Here is an 18,114-nt window from a genome sequence, read left to right as displayed (position 1 = left end):
GAAAAATACAGGTAAGAAAAGAAAAAGAATAAATGGAAAAGAAAGAAATGGAGAGAAATTTTTTAAAAAAATGAAGAAATGGGGAGAAAAAGAAAGGAGAGAACAACAGGAATGTAAAGAAAGACAAGGAAATGAATAAAAGAGAGAAAAACATCTTGAGGAAAGAAATAAAATGAAGGAAAAAAAACATGAAGGAAAAGAGAAGAAAATAAAAAAACAGGCAAGAATAAAGAAACGTAAAGAGGAGAAACAACTGGAAACGAAAAGAAGGGAAAATACTGCAGAGAAGGAAAGGAAAAGTAACGAGAGGAAACAAATGAAAAGGATGAAAACAAACTGAATGAAGACAAAAAAGAAGATGAAGGATAAAGAAAGAAAGAAAGAAAGAAAGAAAGAAAGAAAGAGGAGGAGAGGAAATGTTGTGGACATGGCTGACCAGGCTGACGAGCTGAAAGAAGAAGTGCATTCTGGGTTATTGTGTTGATGTTGCTGCATCAGCAAACCAGCAGAAACAGATCTGCTGTGTTTCACCTGTGACACTGATGAAACACGAGGAGGACGTTCATTCATCCAGACACTCGTTCACTCGTTCACTGAGGCTGCAGGTTTAACTTCACATTATGCACAGGAGCGTTTATATTAACGAGGATAATCTGAGCCGTCAGAAGCTTTTATGATCCTGGATATCGTCTCAATAGCTTTGAGATACCAAAACATTTTCCACCTTTAACTTTACTGGACGTTCATCTAAACTTTTTCTTTTTACGCCAAAGTTCTGAAAAGTAAAATGTTTTCTAATCACACATAGATGTACAAGAACTTTACTTGGACGTATACGACACATTTCCACAGTAAATGACTCGTCCTGTGTCAAATATTGTGTTGAGTTGTGTCCTTACATTATTCAAAATGTTTACATGTTCAAACCTGACAGTGCCTTTCATTTGGTCGCCTGTCAATGCCGTTTGACCCCCGTTAACCCCTCAAGGTGCTCCAACATCCGGGGAAACACAGGAAGCACCAGATGATTCATCATTGTGAGTCGCACAGTGTCACAGAGTTAAACTCATTAACACAGAAATCCAGAAGAGACCTAATTCATTGATATGTGTCGATCCAGCTCACTACAATGTGCTGCTGTAACGAGTGTTTCACAGCAGCCACTGAGCTAATGCGTCCGGTTGTAACGTTAAGAGATGATTATCTTGAACAGGTATATTAAGGCTGAGCTGCCCCATGATTGAAACCAGGGGCGGGGCTAAGAGGTGGCTACTTGGGCCCCAGGTGTTTTCTGAAAAGCCTCGAATGTGAGTTTTACTTTGAAAAAAAAACAACAAAACAACGTCTCGTGAATAACGTGCAGTACCGGCGTCCAACAGAGAGGCAGCAGCTGCGGGAAAGTAGCCTGCGTACTGCGTAGCCTGCCTGGGCCTTCCCTGAAGAAGAAGTGTTTCTTCTTTATTATTCTCCAGGGTAACATTTTTTCTCCATGACCGTGGGTAAAAGCAGAGCACTTCTGACTGTCAGTGAACGGCCGGTGGTCACGGCGAGTACCCGGATGCTGAAGAAGAAGAAGAAAGATGAAAGAAGACAAACGAAAGATATTCGGATATTCGGAGGTTTTTTAATTCAAAGCTGGCGCCACGAGCTGTTTCAGGTTTCAGGTCTTATTTCAAAGGTGACTGACGACGTTACTTTGCTGGTTTGCTAACGTTAGCTGGCTATACGTTGTGTTATGATGAAAATGAAAGACAGTAAACTTGCAGCAAAAAACAAAAGCACCAATTTTTCCATCTGGGCTAAGCCCCGGATGTTCTACAATCCTAAATCCGCCTCTGATTGAAACTGTTGCATAACGTTAGCTACAGTTGCTGTACCAGCGGTCAACTTATCTAATGGTTACGTTAGCAAGTTGACATTACGTTAGATAAAGCTATCTGCAGCTATTTCATTAGAATGAAGTGACAATACGTGTATAAATGTGATGTGAATAAAACTTCAGTGAATTTCCAGGTCTATGAAAATAATTTCTGCCAAAGTCTTGTCAGATAAACTTTGATCAACAACAGTGATTGCTTAACAAAGACAACAACTCCCATGATCCCACACTGCCTCATGACATAATCAAAGACGTACATACTGTGTCTTTAAATATAATTGTCTAAAACTGGCAGATTTTCTGATTGAAATCTGAAACTATCTCATTAATTTTACGTAAACAGTTTTAGGAGCCTGACAAAGGCTTCAGTGGTTAGTCTGTAGGCCGAGACGCACCAAACTGACACCAAAGAACCAGCAGCAAAGAACACTGACTGTTGCATCGCCTTAAAGCTAACGACTGTTGCATCGCTTTAAAGCTAACGGCTAACTAGCATATACTCTCTCTGTGTCTGCATGAGAGGAAATAACAGTGTGTCTCAAATCACTTACTTCCATTAGTACCCTTCCATGTAGTATACTGTGTGCACTATGTACTTATTGGCGTACTGCGCGAATTTCGACAGGGTAGTGTTGTCTCAAACCAAACACAGCCGTTGTGCACTCACCGGAAATGACGACCGCAAATTAACTAGCAAACTAGCATTAGCATTCGCGTTATCGTTCGCGGTGCCAAATCATTACAGACTGCTAAATGAACCCAATAAACACTCTGATGGCTTATACCCGACAACAGTGTAGTGGTGCAAAAAACACATGTATTTGTACAATGCAGCGACATTCACGGTCTTTCCAGTTTGAAAAGTGGCCCCTCCCCTTCTGCTATGTAGCCAAGATGGCGACCATTGAGGGCGAGAAGTGTCCATAGTTCCACACTCAACTTCTTGACCGTTTTGAGTGCACCATCCAGGTACTCATAGTGCACTGCATTTTTCCATACTTCTCAGTGTGAACGCACTTATGCACTCAAAATATTAAGTGTAAGTACAGAAGTACGCGATTTGAGACACAGCATAACTCTCCATACCAGCAGGAAGCAGTCGTCGTAATCATCATTCAAAAAGGGAAACCAGGAGATCAACAGAACAGATTCAAGATGCTAGTTAGCCAGTTAGCCTGTTAGCACACTAACGACACAACCTGATGTTCAAAGAACTTATGATATTCACCGTGTGCTAGCAAACAACAGCAAGCAATTAGGAAGCATTTCTACTGAAGCGCTGACACATTCGCTGTGTCATATACGCTGGCCAATACCATCATCATACCTGATATAACAAGTTTGTTTTTATCTCACTTTCTCTTGACTTTAGTTGTTTGTTTACTTTCCTCAATTTAGTTTCTCTTCTTGTGCGCTGAGCTAAACGGTCAATCAGAGTGATTTCACTCGCCGATGGGCGCCACCATCTCTGACGCCGATTCAACATGCCCCACTGGCCAAAAATAAGCCAACAAGGGCTGAGTGGTGCTAACAGTGAGGGACACACTGTAAAAAGTAGCGCATCAGATGCTCAGTGACGACCAACAGCTGATCATCGGCTCGGTGTGTCAGGGCCCTTACAGACATTTGAATGTCACAATCCTGCACTCGACTCAGACCAGGTTCAGCCCCCTCTAGCACTATAATACCAAATGAAATACTGGTGTCCTGATGTTAAACGTGATCTGATGCGAGTAGCTGGCACACAGGCTGCAGGTGAGAGCAGCGGACAATAACAAGACAGGATGACTGGAGCCATGGAGGGAGGAGGAGAGGAGGAGAGGAGAGAGGAGGAGAGGAGGGATGAGCAGAATGAAAGGAATAATAGAGCAGATGGGGTCTCGTCTGTCCCTCTGCACATCGCTCATTTCATGCACTTCATTCTCCACGTTGCACTCGTCGTATGATGTGCTGAGATTCTGCCATTTACAGCCTGTTCTGCTCGTCTCTGTCCACAGATCCTCCTCAAGCTGCGACTTGTTGCGTCTCTTTCAGCACACAATGCCCACCACCACCACCTCTCTTTGCTCTCCACCCCCGCTCCTGAATGAGGAAGCATGTGTGTACTGTATATATCTGTGTTTGTATGCCTGTGTGTGTGTGTGTGTGTGTGTGTGTGTGTGAAGAACATGTGGGTGCATCCAACTGCACCGTTGAGAGAGTGGCCGTGTCTTTTCTCTGTGGGGGTGTGAAATAACATCCATCCCTGTGTTTTTTGCTTTGTGCTAAAATACTGCGTGCCCACACAAACACACACTCACACACACACACACACACACACACACACACACACACACACACACCTGTAATGAGATGCACACACCAGATTTCACATATAAAATCTGTATTCATGTAATGACAGCACACGGTTTGTTTCAGTGTGTGAATATCACACCTCTCTCTCAGGCCTTTGACTGTACTGGAGAGTGTGTTTTCTTTTTAAGCCTCAATCTGGGTGTAAATTAGTAAATCAGTGCTGGGCTGCTCTATATATAGAAGAGAGAGTCTTACTATTTCCACTATAATGCGTAACTGTATTTATTGAAAAAACAATTTAGTTTTCCTTTTTGTTTCTTCCTTAAATGCCACTTTTATACAGTTTGTTCCGTCTTAATGCCTACTGCTTTATTGTTAATACTCTGTTCTAATTTAAATATTAAATTAAATATATTTAAATAATAAAATTACTTTCTTTCTGTCTGTTCTGCTTGTTTGTATGTTCATGTCTTTTTTACATATTCAAAATAAATATCAAATATTTGTTCATTCATTCTCTGACGGTGTAGCATGAAGAGAAGTGCAACTGCAGGTCATTGTGCAGTCACATGCTGCACCGTACGACAATAAAACCCTTGAAATCCATTTAAGTATAATTAAATATTGTAATGTAATCTATTTCATTGCTCCCCAACCTTTTTTTCTTATTAAGGGACCTCTTTTCTTTCATTGAGCAAACTGATGTCTCTTCACTAAGTGGCATATTTTATGGATATTTGATATTTAATTCAAAGCATAACAATAACATTACAGACTGTGCAAGACACCTAAATAGTGAACACAATAACTGCAGGACGTTTGTGTAAAACAAGCAGACTGGATGCATTTTGGGCAGATTGTGTCCTGTGAATATTACAGATAATATTTCAGATATTTTTAGGAACTTTTTATAAAGATTTTCTGTATCATGTAAATATTATATTGTATTATATTGTAAATAATATTTTGCAGTGCCTGTTTTTATGGGTGCAGCACTTGTGAAGTTCTGGGCCAGTGTTAATGTTTAAAACAACAATTTGGCCGACAGCTGATACCAATGTTTTGTTGTTGTTTACTTTGTTTACAATGTTATTTATTTCCCCTTTTGTGCCAGGGAAACAAAGAAATCTGCATCATAAAATAACTGAGCTGTTTTAAAGTCATTCAGCCCTTCATTACACTATCTTTGAATGAGCACAGATGCAACCATATCATTTTGAATAAAATTTAAAACACCTTTAAAAAGGCCTTAAAGTCTTTTTTTTTTCTGTACATAATATATCAGAATTATCTCTCTAATATCTTTTGTATATTGATGTGAAAACATCAACACATTTCTCCTTAAAATAGCCGTATTGATAGTCAGGAAAAAGTACATTTTTACAAGGCTACATTTGAACACATGATGACGTCACAATTGATCTTTGCCCGATACTCATTTTTACTGAATAGAGCTTGAACGCATCAACATGTAACATATGTGGAGGATGGTCCAGATACATCCTTCATGGCCTAACCTATCCAGAGACTCACTGCACACCAGCCATAATTGGGTTTTTTTCTAAGACTATGGCGTCCCTGAACACACCACCAGCAGTATTGCGTTTGAACTCACGCAGATAGTTAATGATATAAAGGTTAAAAAAACAAGAAGCCTTCTTATCAAAACGACTACGTGACAGTAGTGATGCCGACTGAGGTATAAAAGCAGTAACAATGTCTGGGTCCATTATTTAACCAGCCTGTACCCGACTAACTTGTCTCATCAGGTGCAGCTGGTTGCTCAGTGACAGGAGCATCAGTGGGTAGGGACGGGAACAGCTGGTGATGCAAACAGGAAATGCTCCATAAACCTGACCTTCCCATTTCAATTCAGCCGTTGCAGTTCCTTAAAGGACGCAGCCTTATCTGTCTGCGTCGGCCGCGTCCTTCAGAGGCTGCAGCCCCTGACTTGAGACATAGCAAATGTAACCACTGTCCTCACTTAATTTTGGCCACCAGCTGCTAACTGCTAACTGCTAACAGCTAATGTTTACTAGCTCTCCTCCTTGCAATATCAACACGTATTTGTTGTTGACAACATAGTTTCATCAGGGAAACAGTAAGGAGCATCTTCTGATCATCAATAGTTAGTTTTGTCCTGAAGGCGTCATGGGGAAGATCTCTGTTTGTCCCAAACACGTCCTCTATTATTCACAGGACAATGCTGTTGGTCACGAGCTCTGCTTTTTAGCCTGTGTAATATTGATGTGACACAACAGAGCAACAGTAGCTGATAGCTGATAAATTGGGGCATCCCTACCTGCTTTTTGTTCTGCACCAGAATACCAGTGCAAGTTCCTTGTATGTAACCTACTTGGCAATAAACCTGCTTCTGTTCCTGACTGTGAAATAAAAGAATAAAACACACTCTTTATTGTTCTGTGATTAAAATCTGTAATTACAAACACACAAACTGACGGCAAACATTCCCCAACAAGAAAAACAAAAGCAGCGTTCGCAGCCTCCGAGTCGATGCAGAGCTGAAGTGTATCCGTCACAGGGTGTCAGTCCTTGTGTTGTGATCTGAGTCAAGTGAAAAAATGTCCTCTGCGTGATGAAATATGCATCAACTGAGCGAGCAGGGTGTGAAAGTGCTGGCAAAAAGTGACACTGTGCTGTGCTCTTCAAATAGGGGTTTCAAAGCAGAGACAGGATCTTACTCTATTTCAATGATCTCGGCCAGTTGAAATATTAAAAACGAACATGTGCAACTCTCTGCTGCCAAAAACTGAAAAAAAAGAGAAGAAGGCCAGACTGCTGTGGGCTGAATCTCTTAATCTGTAATTCATTTTGTTTGGAGGTGGATTCTCTCTTTGCTTCCATGAGTGTTTACGTGTCTAAAAATGACATCTTTTTCTATCCCCGCGTGGCCTCTTATGCGGCGGCAGTGTTTAAATAGCTGTCTATATGTCAGCGGAGATGTTTGAACTGGATTGCCTGCCTCTCTGTGGATCTCCTCCTCGATCTGCTCCTCTCTGACCACTTTTATTCAGCTGCTTCGGGAGCACTGCTGCAGCTATTTTCGGAGAGGTAGTGGGAGGCTGTGGTCACACCTTTGTACAGGATGCAGGTAAAGAGCCATTTAAATTGAGCCTCCCTCCCTCTGAGTCATTGTCTCTCTCTCTGTTCTTTTCTCATTCTCACATGTACAGCGCAGAGGCCGACATGTACACACACACACACACACAAATATATCTCCTGTGTACGTTTGAACATACTGTACATCTATCTGTTACCGTGTGTGTGTTTGCTGCTGAGAGAACACGGAGGAAAGAGCAATGCTGTAGCTATGGAGTCGTATCCATGGTGCCGTAGCTATGGCAACAAAGCTTGGAAAGCTAGAGACTTAATTGGCATCTCTGAGGCGCTCTGAAACTGTGATCCAGAATAGCAACTCTTGACACACTAATGTTTCCTTCACATGCCAGACAACGCTCACGTCATTAATGAGGATGCTAACAAGTTAATCAATACCCCTTATTGTTTCCTGCCCTTCAGGACAACGTGTGTGTGTGTGTTTAAATGTGTTGCACAGAATCAGTGTCAAGGCAGAGGACAGAAACAGAGTCACAGAGGATGAAAAGGAATCAACATGAATGACTTACAGCGTCCACTGCAGCTTCTGATTCTTGATGGAGTTGTAGAGAGCCTGCAGAGGAAAACAAGGAAATCACATTTTCAGACAAACATGACAAACAGCAGCTACGCTCAGCTGTTGGCGACTTCATCACATATTACAGGGTTATGAGAAAGCTGCACAGTAAGCAAGCAGGATTTCATTCAATAAATTGCACTCAGAGAAATGTCATCCCTTCTTCACGGCGCTCAAACTGCCCTTTGCCTGAGCTTAACTCGTTTTCCTTCACCAAACAATCCATCAATCATCCAATCAGTCCGACCACCACAACATCAGTTACACAGCCATTATCCGCAGAGCGCCCGGCCTGTCGATGGACAGACCAGCAAATCAATTGGGCCGATAAATAATTTAGACTTTGACGCAAACGCATTGATCAGTGAGAGGCAAAATTAAGTTACAGCTTAGGAACATCAACACAAAATAACTTAACGTGACAAAGACGTTAGAAACACAGCTGTGGTGACGTTACACGTTCGTCTAAATGCTGTCATGCTGGTCAGTTAGTTAATTAACTGATCAGTCAAGAAGAAGAATGATTTATTCTGTTTTATTATAAATTACAAAATAAATTGAAGACGTCACTTTGGGCTGTAGGAAGTTTTGATGGACATTTTTCAACATTTCATGATGTTGAAAACTCATTAGTTCTCCAGCCTAATCAACAGGATAAGTGTTGGCATGGCATTGTATATTTCTGCAAACCACAGATATGTTATATTTGTACATTATTACATTATTATTTAGTGGATAAGTTGAACCTTTACATTTCAACAACACTGTGGTTTATGTGTGGTTAGGTTTAGGCATAAAAACCACTTGGTTATGTAGGGATAACATTATGTTCTAAGCTTCAATACACAATGTGGGGGGCACAGTTCTGGCATGAAAAGCAGCGATGTCTCAGTAAAACACAACTTCTTTTCGTGGCCAAAAAGTCAGTCAAAACACAGAGCCAGGTCCTTAACAACACCCACAACTGGGGGCTTAAAAGCTGCTGGAAACACAGCGATGACTCGCTATATAACTGTTGTTTGCTGGTCTTGAACAGTGGTCTGCAGCTTAGCAGGCGTGTTGCCAGGTGACACACCATCAACCGTCCCCTCCACCTCCAAATGACAAAGTCAGCTCCAAACACACTCACTCCGACCTCATCAGATACTGACGTTTGGTCATGGACTTTCCAGCTCCAGATACAACGTGCAAGGTCAAGTTGTCTGTTACATGCATTGTGTTCTTTCAAAATACACTTCTGTTTTCACAGGAAATGTAACGTCTGAAACGGGTGTGTTTGTGGACCCAAATGCAGTACCAGGCTCGCAGGAACAGTTGGTAATGACTTTTATTAGCACCACAGCAAACAGGGAATGCAGCAGGAAGAATAAACACAGAATAAAGTTCATTCTTCGGGCAAGTTGCCCTCACACAGTCTCTGAGGCTCAGATGAGGGAAAGAGATCAAGCTTACGGCAGCCAAAGGTGGCGAGGCAGACGCACCGTAGGCTGAAGCGCCGGCTGATCGTGCTGAGAAGCCGGTGGGGGGGGGGGGGGGGGGGGGGGGGGGGGGGTCGTAGCTAGAAGAGCCGTCAGCGAAGGCAGAAGCACCGTTGAGGAGCAGGCAGGAGGGTAGACGAGGCCGGGCGGAGGAGTCGAGACCAGACGAGCAGGCAGAAACCAGAGACGCTGAAGCAAAGCACGAGGTCGGGGACAGAAGGCAGGTGAGTTTACCGGGAGGCAGACGAGGAGAGCAGGTCGGGGACAGGCAGAGTTGGCACCGGGAGATCAGGCGGGAGAAGAACGCTGGAGAGTCTCGCATAATGCTAAAGAACAATCTGGCAGTGAGTGAAGGTGCTGGAGAGGCTTATATGCAGGGCTGGTTGATGAGCTGCAGCTGTGTAGGCAGGTGAGCAGAGTTGGGCTGATGAGGTGGGCGCGGCTGGCAGGTAGAGTGAAGCAGAGGGAGGGGGAGTGGAAAAACACTGCAGCAGAGTGGCAGGAGAGGACTGAGAGACAGGGATTGTGACAACGTCTCTTTCAAAATAAATGCACTACATAGGTACAACACTGTGAATTGATGTTTTTATGCCTTCAGTAACTAACACACGTCGTTGGATTTATAATCTCACGCGACGTGAACACGGCTCTACAAAGTGAAAGTCCGTGTTTGGGTGAAAGTTGTTTGTTGGACTCACCCACTACCCCTCCTGCCCGCCTCACTCACTTTCATCTCTTTGACTTCCGTTCATGTCCCGCTGCGCTTCCCCCTGACGCCACCAAGTGCTATTTAACTATAATGGCGACCGGCCGTGTATTGTGCCGACGTTAAAGGACGGCTTTTTCGTCAGTGTCTGATGCCGCAAGTGATTGCCCAAGTGGATGTCGCCAACTCCAGGGTGAGACCAGGTTGAGTCCCTCACTTCAGAAACATTGATAAGCTACATATGAAATGTGCAAATGTAAGTATTTGTGGTAACACACAACATTTTCTTCTGATGACTAGTTGCACCTCAAAGCAGTACTGACTGATTTGTTACTTGTTTAGGCTTCATAACAAGTCCTACATTTAGAATTAAACACAAGTAATAAGATGTTGACACCAAAATGTTCTTATGTACCAAACGTAAACACACTCATTACGCAGAATGGCTCCTTTTAAAATGAACCAGTTATGTTTAGATAGTTTTAGCTCCCTTATTACTGCTGGGTTGTTTAATGCAGTGGTTCCCAACTGGTGCAGACACAAGGTCCAGATTTCTGCTCAGTCATTAGTTCAAGGTCCCACAGTTTAACACATTCACCATCATGTTGTTGAGCTAGTTTGCTGTCTCTGTCAAGTAGCCATCTGTAAGTCATTAGCCCTTTATAGACAGGAATTGTGCAAATTTGCAGGAAAGCCCAATCAGTGTTTTTTCAGCATTGGCAGTATAAAAACAAAATCGGGGAGTGCAGCAAAATGCCGCCTACCTACTTTTGTTTATACAGAATGTGCCTTTTTCGGGGCAATGGGGGGCGTGAGCAAGTAACAAAACGTGTAGCTCAGCGTGTGACGTAAACAGTGACGTGGGAGGGAAGCCGCGGCTGGTCAGTCCTTCGGCGATTCTCTCGTAAGTCGGCCCGTCCTTCACCGTCCCCGTCATCTGACGATTAATGGCCTCTTCATTTGCGAGGACAAGGAGGGCGCGCAATTCCTTGTCTCCCCAGTTGCTCATCTTTACAGTGTCTGTCAGGTTTGTGTTTCCCTCTTGCTACTAGCTGCTCGCTAATTCCTGCTATCAGCTGTTTCCTGTTTATCCACCGCCAGTGGCTCGCACGTGCGGCGTCATCAACAGCTCCTCCCACAAGTCATCAACAGCTCCTCCCACAAGTCTTCAACAGCCCCTCCCGTGGCAGAAGGCCGCCTCGGTCTGTTTAAACTAAAAAAGGTTCCACCAATATGTCTACCCTACGAGGCGGAAAATTGGGCACCTCGGATCAACTCGCCAATCCGGCTCTGTGTGTCTAAACGCTCGCAGCTTGCCGGGAAAATGGCCCAACATTCGCGTAAAGTCTGGCAGTGTAAAAGGGGCTATTCACTCCACTACAGGAAACAGCACTTCACAATAAAAGCTCGGTGCTGGAAATTCACTGTACTTAAAAATAAAACCCTTATTTTTTTTTACAAACTTGACATGTTTGCGAATCACTTGTGGTCCATTCAGAATGGGCCTGCGACACACCAGTTGGGAACCACTGGTTTAATGTATAACATTTTATAATATTTCTAATGTGATCGTATATGTTGTGTATAAAAAAGAACAAAAAACAGCAGTCAAAGAAATGTGGAGTAACAAGGGTCATTTTTGTGAATCAAAGTAGTGGAGTAGAAGTTTGAAGTAACATAAAATTTAAATATTTAAGTACAAGTACTGCACATTTGTACGTGATATGTCAAACATTTCCTATGAAATTGATGGAGAAGCTGTTTATGAATAACAGGAGTGTCAGTTTTTGGTAAATCCATCCAGTTAAATACCTGATCAATCAAAGCAAAACCTTTATTAAAATCCATATTGCCATAAAGCAGCTCGGATTAATAAACTGCAGTATTGGTCTGATTCACCAGAGACACTGTGTTACTGTGAAGGGAAACCTTTCTTTTCATAAACAGCAAATTGAGTCTTGCACAGGAGCATCACCACCAGGTTAGCTCCGTATCTCTATAAAAAGCACTGGATGTTTCTGCCTCTGCGCTTCGGCTAATTTCTACCATCTGTATTTGGGTTATCTTGATGTTTTTTTCAGATCCATCTCAGCTTGTTTGTGATTGAACTTCTTTTCGCTTCTTTGCACCAGTTTTTTTTATCTCTTTTTTTGGGGTCATTGTTTCTGCTCCCAGGAGAAAAACACTCTTTCACTTCATTATCATCATAATCAACACACAGAAAGAATAAAGAGAGTGTAATGAGGGAGCTGTTCGGCACTGCATCTCTGCTCTGAAGGGCTTCAGAGACATTTTGGCTTTAACTTCCTCAAAAACTGTAGCGACAATCAAAACCTGTGGACACTTTACAGACACTTAACAGGGCAGACAGCATGAAGCCATCACGCTGCAGCTGATAGACAGCAGTGACAGCAGAGGTGATGGAGAGGACACTTAAAGGCACTTCATCACCACCTCGTTCACCTCTGAATTCCTGGTAGACCGGCTCCATACGTTCCCTCAAACCATGTCGGGGCAAAGAAACCTCACACTCAGCTGAAATTGATCATTTCCCATCACACTCCTTTGATTAAAGAGCTGCTGCTAATGCTCCTCTCCTGGATTTCTGCTGTTTAGACTTCCAACCTCTTCTGAATGTGATTTTGTTGCATTGTGACTCTTAGTCAAATGAAATTGGATTTATAATGGGGGTTTGATTCGGCATGTCTAATCAGGTTCATTTCCAGAGTCCTCTTTGAAACCGAGGCCTAATCAGAAATACTTCCATGAATATTAACGACCATCCAGCCTGGACCACGATGGATTCAGTTCTGGTTTCCATACTGTTTAATCTCAGCATTCAAACTATGTGTCCAGTTAAATGTGCTCATACATTTTAATTATCATGACATACAGCTGAGCTTCCAGAGTCAGCCAATTTAAAAGCAGAGCTGCTTCTGTCGCACAAATCTGGTCAACCTCAAATATTAACTGTGAATTTGTAAAAGTTTACTGGTGTACCACAACCACAGCCAAGTCACCAGAAGGAAACGTTGGCATTGTGTGTTTGTGCAAACCACAGACAAGTTACATTCGTGCGTTTCATATGTATCACATCAAGTGACGTAGTAATGGAGCTGACTTTGTTTAGGAGGTGGAGGGAATGGTGGATGGTGTTACAGCTAAACGAGATGGCTGCCAAGCTGCAGACCAGTTTGAAACCAACAAACAACAAAACCAGTTGTTTTTCAGTGATTCAGTGATGTTTTTCCTGCGGCTTTTAGCCACCAAATGTGGGTGTTTTTTTAGCAACCTGTTGCTGTTTATCCACTGGAGATAGTGCCACAATAAGCAGTTGTGCTTTACTGAAACAGTGCTGCGTTTCCTGTCACAAAAAGTGTATATTTTAACCCAGAACATGATCTTAACTGAACCATACCAAGTGTGTTTGTGCCTGAACCTAACCACACAGTAACCACAATGCTGGAATGTAAGAAAACGTATCTACTGCATAATAATGTACAAATCAATCTGTAGTAAAAGTTCAGTTGATGCTTAGGCTGTAACTTTTCTGTCTCATCCTGCCATTCACTCCTTGCACACATGCTCACCCTCCGTCTCTAGCTGTCATTGTCCAGAGCTGTCAACTGAGTCATCAGCTGTTCTACAGCTCAGCCACTAACACAGTGACACACCTTCACGTTAGCTTATCATCTTACTGCTTCTCATTTTAAATATGGTTCTTTTTTTGACTGTAGTTTATTCATGTTGAAGCCATGCGCACCCTCCACTTTCCCATCACCACCTAGTCTTCTCAGATTCATCATCCTCAACTGCCTCATCAGCCTCAGACTCATCAGCCTCAGACTCATCAGCCTCAGACTCATCAGCCTCAGAGTCATCAGCCTCAGACTCATCAGCCTCAGAGTCATCAGCCACCACCACCTCCAACAGTGTCTGGACTCCATGGGAGGGTTCATCTCGCTGCTGCTCAGATGTCCCTCCATCAGAAAAAATCAAGTGCCAATATGACACAAATCATCTATTAATCTGTACACGCATATTCTCTATTAAACATTACATTTACTTCATTCACCTGTCTCTCCTGACTGAAATGTAACGTGTCCATGGTTTGCAGAACCATATGTGGCCAACATTTACTCTGAGCTGTCTGTCCACAGACGTTCATCATGTTAAGTGAACAAAACAGCTTAATTTTAAAACCAAACTTTGGCTGGAAGGCATTTATCCTGCAACCAAACATTATATATATATATATATATATATGTGTATATATATATATATATATATATATATATATATATATATATATATATATATATCTGATAAGGCAATAAACACATATACAGTCAGTAATAAAGCTATGAATTATTGAATTATATGCTATATGAATTATTGATTTGTCTGCAGACGACAGTTTCTCAATTTATTATTGGGTCTATTAAATGTTAAAAAAAAACCTGCTAAAAGGTGACATTATCTAAAGAAGAGTTCACCCCACAAACAACATGAAATGTGTATTTATATTGCACTTGAAAAATGAATGCATATCAGTGCAAACAGGCTGAAACAGACGCTGAACAAAAGACTACAAAAACGGTTATAAAACATCTGACAAACTCTGAAATCACTGAAACTCACTCCAATCCAAATCCAAACACAACTGTTGTTGCATGCGGGGCAACCAGTGCCTTAACGGGAGGATTAGAAATTGTCAAACGAGCAAAGTTGTATTTTTTTATTTCAGAAAGTTTGGTTCAGACTCCCTTAAAGTCTGTTTGTGCTGACTGTGGCTCAGAGGTAGAGCGGTCGTCCACTAATCAGAAGGTTGGCGGTTGGAACACTGGCTCCTACAGCCTGCATGTCAAAGTATTCTGGGGCAAAACACTGAACCCCAAATTGCTACCGATGGTCGTTTTGCCGGCAAGCTGCAAGCATTTAGACACACAGAGCCGGATTGGTGAGTTGATCTGAGGTGCCTAATTTTCCACCACGTCAGGGTGAACATATTGGCAGAACCTTTTTGTTTAAAAAGAACGAGGCACCCTTCCGCAATGGGAGGGACTGTTGATGACTTGTGGGAGGGGCTGTTGATGACTTGTGGGAGGGGCTGTTGATGACTTGTGGGAGGGGCTGTTGATGACTTGTGGGAGGAGCTGTTGATGACGCCGCACGTGCGAGCCACTGGCGGTGGATAAACAGGAAACAGCTGATAGCAGGAATTAGCGAGCAGCTAGTAGCAAGAGGGAAACACAAACCTGACAGACACTGTAAAGATGAGCAACTGGGGAGACAAGGAATTGTGCGCCCTCCTTGTCCTCGCAAACGAAGAGGCCATTAACCGTCAGATGACGGGGACGGTGAAGAACGGGCCGACTTACGAGAGAATCGCCGAAGGACTGACCAGCCGCGGCTTCCCTCCCACGTCACTGTTTACGTCACACGCTGAGCTACACGTTTTGTTACTTGCTCACGCCCCCCATTGCCCCGAAAAAGGCACATTCTGTATAAACAAAAGTAGGTAGGCGGCATTTTGCTGCACTCCCCGATTTTGTTTTTATACTGCCAATGCTGAAAAAACACTGATTGGGCTTTCCTGCAAATTTGCACAACTCCTGTCTAAAAAGGGCTACAGACATGTGGTGTAAAAAGAGATCTGAGAGGTTGGAAGACTAAAAAAGGCGCTACACAAGTGCAGTCCATCTACCGTGATGTACTTTAATTTTCTAGTGTTTCACTCTCCCTAACACCATTTGATAGAAAACCTCCTCTGGGACCATAGCAAGCCGAAGGAGATGAGTACTATATACTATTAATATGATTTTTGGGTGAAGTGTTCCTTTAAAATTCTTCTTCTGTCTGACAAACACTCTTAAACCTGAAGTATGTTTAGTTAAGTTAAGTTAGGACAAAGATAAGCAGTAAATCCTCACATAAACAGCACAGTTTGAAGCTGGAACTGTCAAAATGTCTTGATCAGTAAATCTGTATAAAAACCTTTTCCTGATGATTGATTAATGAGTAATAATGATGTTAATTCATGTTGCCATCTTTTTCCACGAGAAGTTTTTCTTGTGATTAATGTTAAAGTACACATATATTTTGGCTGAGCCCACATGGGACAGATTTAGTGTCAGTGTCACTGTCTTACAGCTGAATTTATTCCTAAAGAATATTTCTTATTTGTACAAAAACCCTTCATACTGTAAATCCTGAGGGAACACACAGCAGAGGGACTCTGAGAATTTAAAGATAGAAGACTAAACAGGAGGTAAGTAAAAAATAAATAAAGGTAGACTGATGGAGGTGGAGTATGGATCAGAGTCAGAGTCATTCAGTCTGGAGGCTCATTGAGACAAGGATGGATGTTCGTCACCTTCACCTACTTGCTTCATCAACGTCAGCGAGTGGCAGCAAATAAGAGCCATTAGCCTTGAGTGGTGGCTTTACACAATGTGCTGTACTGAGCTGGCAGTCAACCAATCTCCTTTATCAAACACTCTCCACTCCATATGTGGATGTATACAAACTGCTTAGACGGTAAATCAATAATACAACAGCAGTTTCATAATTTGTAAAGCAGTAATGGTTTGCTGTGTGAGAAGATCAGAAGATAAAGAAGACATGGCTGCAAAACGTCCACGATAAAAAAAGCTACCAGGTCATCTGACAAATGTGTCCAACTGGTTTTAAATAATGTTATTCAACATTATGTGGGATAAATAAAACTGTAACAGTTTGGGTTCTCGTACCAAACCATCATGGTACAGGGTCACGGTTTGGTGCACACATCTCCAAGCAGAATACAGGTATGTAACTTGATGCACGAAATTTGGGTACACAGGGTAGTGTTGTCTCAAACAACACTACCCTGTCGAAATTCATGCACTACGCCAATAAGTACATAGTGCGCATAGTATACTACATGGAAGTGTGCTAACGGAAGTATGTGATTTGAGACACAGCACAAGACCGAACTCGAGTACTACAACACTACCGTTAGCAACATATATGGAGGTTAGCAAAAAAGCTAATTGGCGTGCAGGTCAGTCGCAGTACAGTGAGCGCAAATGACACAGTGGAGCTGAAAGACCTGCCTCCAGATAACTGGTCACCTACAACAGCACTGGAGAAAGAGTTGTGTATAAGATGAGGAAGGTGTGTCCAACATGCTAACGCACATTTGACAGAGTCACTCAGATGTGCCAGTCAACAAGGATGAGGACAAAAACAAACTGGAGACCCTCCTTATTCCCGCGGCTTTCAAGCAGAACAAAACGATTACTAAATCGATTGGCTTTTACATTTTCATACAGCAGACTGTTCTCGAGCACTGTTGGCGTGTAAACCTACGAAAAGTAATGCATCACAATTCGTGCATATCACACATAATCAGGAGGCAATAATTTGTGTATAACCTACGTCATCAGGGAGGCTGCATTCACGTGAGTAAAGAAGCAGGCAGTCTGCGTAAGGAGGCAGGTTGGGGCGGTGGATGGGTCACAAAACAAGGAGCTTTTAAACACAGGACCCTCCCCCAGGAGACTAGTGATCGGAGCAGTGTGGATCCAAGTGAATGTTTAGTTACTTTGAGGTCTTCACCATGTTTGTTTTCCTAAACCTGACCTACGCAACTTCACGTAAAGTTTGTGACATCATTCATGGGGCGCTAATCCAGTAGATATCATACAAACTGTTGTATTAGGACATATTACATAAAGCCAAGGTGGACCTAACTGTAACACTGCTCCAAATGCACAAGTTGATTTTTATTCTTCAATATATTTTGTTTTATAGACTGATGTGACCTGTTGCCTTTTGGGAAAGTGTTCGATAGAGCTGGTGAAGTGAAATGTTCCTTATTCATAATGAAAATAGCTCACCAAAGTGTTCAGTGGGTAAATGATGATTTTACCTGTCTCTGACACGTTGATACAACTGTCTGCTCAAAGTAAATGAAAAGTAAAGAATCTTTTTACATTTGGGTTTTTTCTTTTCTACCACACCAAACTCACACCGCACCATGACTCCGACCATTACAGCCATGAAGATGTGGATCAGC

The 18,114-nt window shown here is 42.5% G+C and overlaps 1 protein-coding gene across 4 annotated transcripts in view; it reads right to left on the bottom strand.

Moving 5' to 3' along the window:
• Positions 1-18,114, bottom strand: part of LOC117247048 (PH and SEC7 domain-containing protein 1-like) — a 124,856-nt gene that overhangs the window by 24,628 nt on the left and 82,114 nt on the right. For all 4 annotated transcript variants that reach the window (XM_033611168.2, XM_033611169.2, XM_033611171.2 and 1 more), the window contains one exon: positions 7,822-7,865. In XM_033611168.2, the coding sequence (XP_033467059.1) occupies positions 7,822-7,865 (44 nt within the window). The remainder of the gene's footprint in view (positions 1-7,821; positions 7,866-18,114) is intronic.

The sequence above is a fragment of the Epinephelus lanceolatus genome, chromosome 21 (assembly GCF_041903045.1).
Source record: "Epinephelus lanceolatus isolate andai-2023 chromosome 21, ASM4190304v1, whole genome shotgun sequence".
Taxonomy (NCBI): Eukaryota; Metazoa; Chordata; class Actinopteri; order Perciformes; family Serranidae; genus Epinephelus; species Epinephelus lanceolatus.
The sequence above is the reverse complement of the archived record's forward strand: the minus strand, read 5'-3'. Positions and strand labels throughout refer to the sequence as shown.